The following is a 4493-nucleotide window of genomic DNA, read 5'->3' on the forward strand; positions in this document are numbered from 1 at the left end:
TATATATATATATATATATAAAATTTCGATATTTTCATAAAATAAAAAGAAAATTCTTATAATATAATATAAATTCTCTCAATGTCAAATCATTATTAAATTATATAATATGTCCTAATTAAATTATTTTATTATTTCTATTTAGCTAAATTCAAAATAAACGGCCTATTTTGTTTTATTAAAAATAATTAAAAATTTCTTACATTCGAAGAACATTAGTTATATTGAAAGAGATTTTATAGCTAACATTAGGCAAGACGTCAAACTACTTATTGGCTTGTAGCCCGAGTTAACTACAGGAAACCACTTCTTTATATCTTTTGGTCTTTAAATTTATCCAATTATAACCAGAGTTTTATACAACATCTTGTAATTTTCAAAAAAAAATAACGAGAGATCCGTTCAATAATGGACAGCGTAGATATCGATACAGATATTGCACTTCAGTTTTACGTAAAGTTAAGTATCTACGATTGATACATTTTCAATTTATTTTATTTAATTTTCATTAATTTGACAGTTCTAAAAAAAACTTTTACAATAAACATATTTTATTGTAAAAATTATTATTTTATGTTTTTTTATTTATTTTTAATTTTATTATATACTATTTATATATTATTTCAAATATACTAACATTTATTTTTGTGATATATTGAGCTATGATTTAAGATTGAACAAAAATATATATATTTTTTGTATTAATTATGTAATTAGAAAATTTGTATAAAGTTATAAAAAATTTAAATTATAATTTTAATGATTAATGGATATTGTTGTGAATTTTTTTTTCACACAAAACATTGATAATAGTTGCTTGTGTAATCAATCAAAAACATGCAAGGTCGAAATCTAATTTAGTGAAACCTTACTGCATCAAGGTCTTTTGTAGTTGTTTCTATTTTTCTTATACATAACTTGTCCAGAAAATGAAATCTGAGTTTTCATTGTTTTACAATAGAAAATATATAAAAAAAAATAATTTCATCGTTCATTAAACATTTAAATTATTGTTATTAAATAATTTCGCTAAAAAATAGAATATAAATAAATGAAATGAAAATAAATAACACAAATTTTTATTTTGAATGCTTATCTAAGATATATATATATTATGTTAATGATCATATCTATATTGAAACAAGACGTTTTAAAAATAAACATGTAAATGATCGAATTGATAATAAATGTTCGTTTTTTTAAAAAGTTAATTTGTTACATATTTAACTATTTGCGATGAATGCAATGATGATGATTAACAAGTTTATAAAACTGTTAAACATTTTTCTTTTCTGCATTTTTATCTATTTTATTTCATTCAGATCTAATGAACAAAATTTTGACTTAAAATATCAAAATATTTTCTAAATATTGATACATGTTTTATGGTTGAAATTTATGTTTAAAATTTAAAGAAATCAGTTTTATAGTATATCATCTAATATTAGCTATATAATATCTTTTTTTAATAATATTATTATTAAAAAAAGAAAAGATTAATTGTAAAATATGATATAATGTTTATAACAAACAAAACAGTTCAAAATCCGTGTTTGAAAGAAATAATCTGAAAAATATATATAGTTGATCGGAGTTCAAGAATTATCTGACACGTGCTACACAAACTACTGGTTCAAGCAAAACATAGCTAGCTATGTATTTTAACTAAATTGAAGAGGATCAGTGGATATTAATTTAAAATATGTTAAAGAATATTTTTCAAATAATAGTTAAAATTATTTTTTTAAAATTGAAATTAAAATTAATGACGTTCTAATAAATTTTGAAATATTTATATCTGAGTATTTTTAAACCAATGTAGATCGTATAATCTAGATATATAATTGTAAATTATTAAGATTTTTTTTCATATATTTTGGCAACAATGATAGAAATATACATTTATGCATAATTGATAGATGTCAGTCACAGAATATGGCGGGTAAAAGATTAATCATTAATGAATTAATCATGCACGATTTATCAAAGTTTAAATTACATTTTCGCGGTACAATTCTTTTCAATATGCAAAGCGGTGGTTCATTTTCGGTGTGTTCATTAATAAAGACATGTATTCATGCAAAAAGATAAATTTTAATAATTTCATTGGTTACTGTTCTTTTTTCAGTATATGGACATCGGGGAAGATATTGGTGTCCCCGAGGATTTTACAACTGGTGAGATGGTCTCTGGAATGTGGTGGCGACATTTGGTGTCCGGTGGCGTAGCAGGTGGTGTATCACGCACATGTACTGCACCTTTAGATCGTATTAAAGTTTATCTACAGGTAAGTTTATAAAAATATTTCAGATGTATAAAAATCATTAATTTATCAAACAATTAACAATATTTAACTTATATATAAATATATATAACATATTAAATTTAAAGAAAATAAGAAAAGATACAGAAAATAACAATTACAGAAAATAAGAAACAAAGAAATTAAATTTAAAGAAAAAAATTTAATTATTAATAGAAATTAAAAGATAAAATTACAGTTTAATAGATAATATAATCATAATATTAGATACGTAATAGATATTAAAAAATATAAATATAAAATAAAAAATAATCAAAATTAAATATATTCAGTTCTGTTTGTTTTACAAAAAAGAATATTTTCAGGTGCATGGAACGCGACATTGCAAAATCAAAAGTTGCTTCAGGTATATGCTTCGTGAAGGTGGTTCTCTTAGTTTGTGGAGAGGAAATGGTATAAACGTACTTAAAATCGGACCAGAAAGCGCTTTGAAATTTATGGCCTATGAGCAAATTAAGAGAGCGATTAAAGGAGATGATGTTAGAGAGCTCGGACTTTACGAACGATTAATGGCGGGATCATTAGCTGGCGGAATTAGTCAATCAGCTATATATCCACTTGAGGTATATAATTAACAAATCATAATATCTAAAATATTTATTATTTTATAATGATATTATTCATGATATTATAGGTACTCAAAACTAGATTTGCACTTAGAAAAACAGGAGAGTTTTCAGGTTTAGTAGATGCAACAAAAAAGATATATAAACAAGGAGGTTTAAAATCTTTTTATAGAGGTTATATACCTAATTTAATGGGAATAATTCCATATGCTGGTATTGATTTGGCTGTATATGAAGTAAATATAAAATTCAAATAATTAATATTTAATAATCTTTGGAATATTATTTACTATTTTTTATTACAGACTTTGAAAAATAGGTATTTACGAACACATGATAAAAATGAACAACCACCTTTTTGGATATTATTATTATGTGGAACAGCTTCAAGTACAGCCGGTCAAGTATGCTCATATCCTTTAGCATTAGTTAGAACACGATTACAAGCAGATATATCACCAGGAAAACCAAATACTATGATTGCTGTTTTTAAAGACATTATTAAAAATGAAGGAATTCGCGGTTTATATAGAGGCTTAACTCCAAATTTTTTAAAGGTATGAAATAACTTGTGTAACAAAATTCTAAATTCTAAATTATTAATTATATCAATTGTCTTTCTTTCTTAGGTGGCACCAGCTGTATCCATTAGTTATATAGTATATGAAACTGTTAGAGATTTTTTGGGTGTTAATATGACGTGATGATTATTTATTTTAGGTAATATTAATTTAATTAAATTATTTTTTAATTACATTATATTAAAATATATAAAATGCCAGTCGTTGGTTGGGGTATTGAGCAATTCGGCATATTTTGCCTTTTGTTACATGTAACATCGCTTATTTATTGTTAACTCGATGCTTTTACAATTATTTAAGCATTTGCCATTTTTCAATTGTATCATACTATTACAATATAGAATACACATTTATAAAAGAATTTAAATAAGAAAATAAGTATAAGTATAAGAATGGTCAACACAAAAAATTTGAATAATTTTCAACGAAATTTATATATTTGTGAATATATCATATTAATTAATTTAATTATATTCATTGTTATTTTTATTTTACTTCAGTAAAGAAAAACAAAAATATAGATTCTTAATTTAAAAATAGAAATGATAGTACAAAGATAATTAGCAAAAAGTATTATGACTTATAATTTCATTTTGATTGTTTTTTTTTTATGAAATATATGAAAGATCATAAAGTATGACTGGTAGTTACAATAACAAAAAGAAAAACATTCTTCATACAATAGCAAAGTTTCAAAAATCAGATGATAAAACGCATGAGATGTAATTTTATGAAAATATAAATGAATGTATTACTTAAAAGTACATTATATAATCTTACAAATTCTGAAAGTAGTAAGATCAAATTATATTATTACTGTGATATATATGATTATAAGATAAATTTTGAAAATATAATTCAATGCATAACATCCTATTATTAATTCTAAAAATATATTTAATTTTTAACGTAAATATCTTCCAGTATTTAATAATAATATTAATGATAATAATATAATTATAATAATAGTAATAATAGTAATAATAATAATAATAATAATAATAATAATAATAATAATAATAA

At 22.3% G+C, this 4493-nt stretch overlaps 2 protein-coding genes across 6 annotated transcripts in view; one reads left to right on the top strand and one right to left on the bottom strand.

The window, feature by feature from the left end:
• Window positions 1-4493, top strand: part of LOC102673089 (calcium-binding mitochondrial carrier protein SCaMC-2) — an 18012-nt gene that overhangs the window by 9981 nt on the left and 3538 nt on the right. For 3 of the 5 annotated variants that reach the window (XM_006624608.2, XM_006624606.2, XM_031514641.1), the window contains 5 exons: window positions 2129-2287; window positions 2629-2886; window positions 2958-3125; window positions 3195-3446; window positions 3519-3609. In XM_006624608.2, coding sequence (XP_006624671.1) covers window positions 2129-2287; window positions 2629-2886; window positions 2958-3125; window positions 3195-3446; window positions 3519-3593 — 912 coding nt within the window. In that variant the 3' untranslated portion in view covers window positions 3594-3609. Of the gene's footprint in view, window positions 1-393; window positions 460-1920; window positions 2050-2128; window positions 2288-2628; window positions 2887-2957; window positions 3126-3194; window positions 3447-3518; window positions 3610-4493 lie in introns of those variants that run through there. The other 2 variants (XM_031514642.1, XM_031514640.1) reach the window with 2 other exon arrangements.
• LOC102673488 (SLIT and NTRK-like protein 1) overlaps window positions 1-4493 on the bottom strand; it is an 18018-nt gene that overhangs the window by 3820 nt on the left and 9705 nt on the right. The gene's annotated exons all lie outside the window — the stretch shown is intronic.

This window comes from Apis dorsata, unplaced genomic scaffold (genome assembly GCF_000469605.1).
Source record: "Apis dorsata unplaced genomic scaffold, Apis dorsata 1.3 scaffold_1085, whole genome shotgun sequence".
Classification (NCBI taxonomy): Eukaryota; Metazoa; Arthropoda; class Insecta; order Hymenoptera; family Apidae; genus Apis; species Apis dorsata.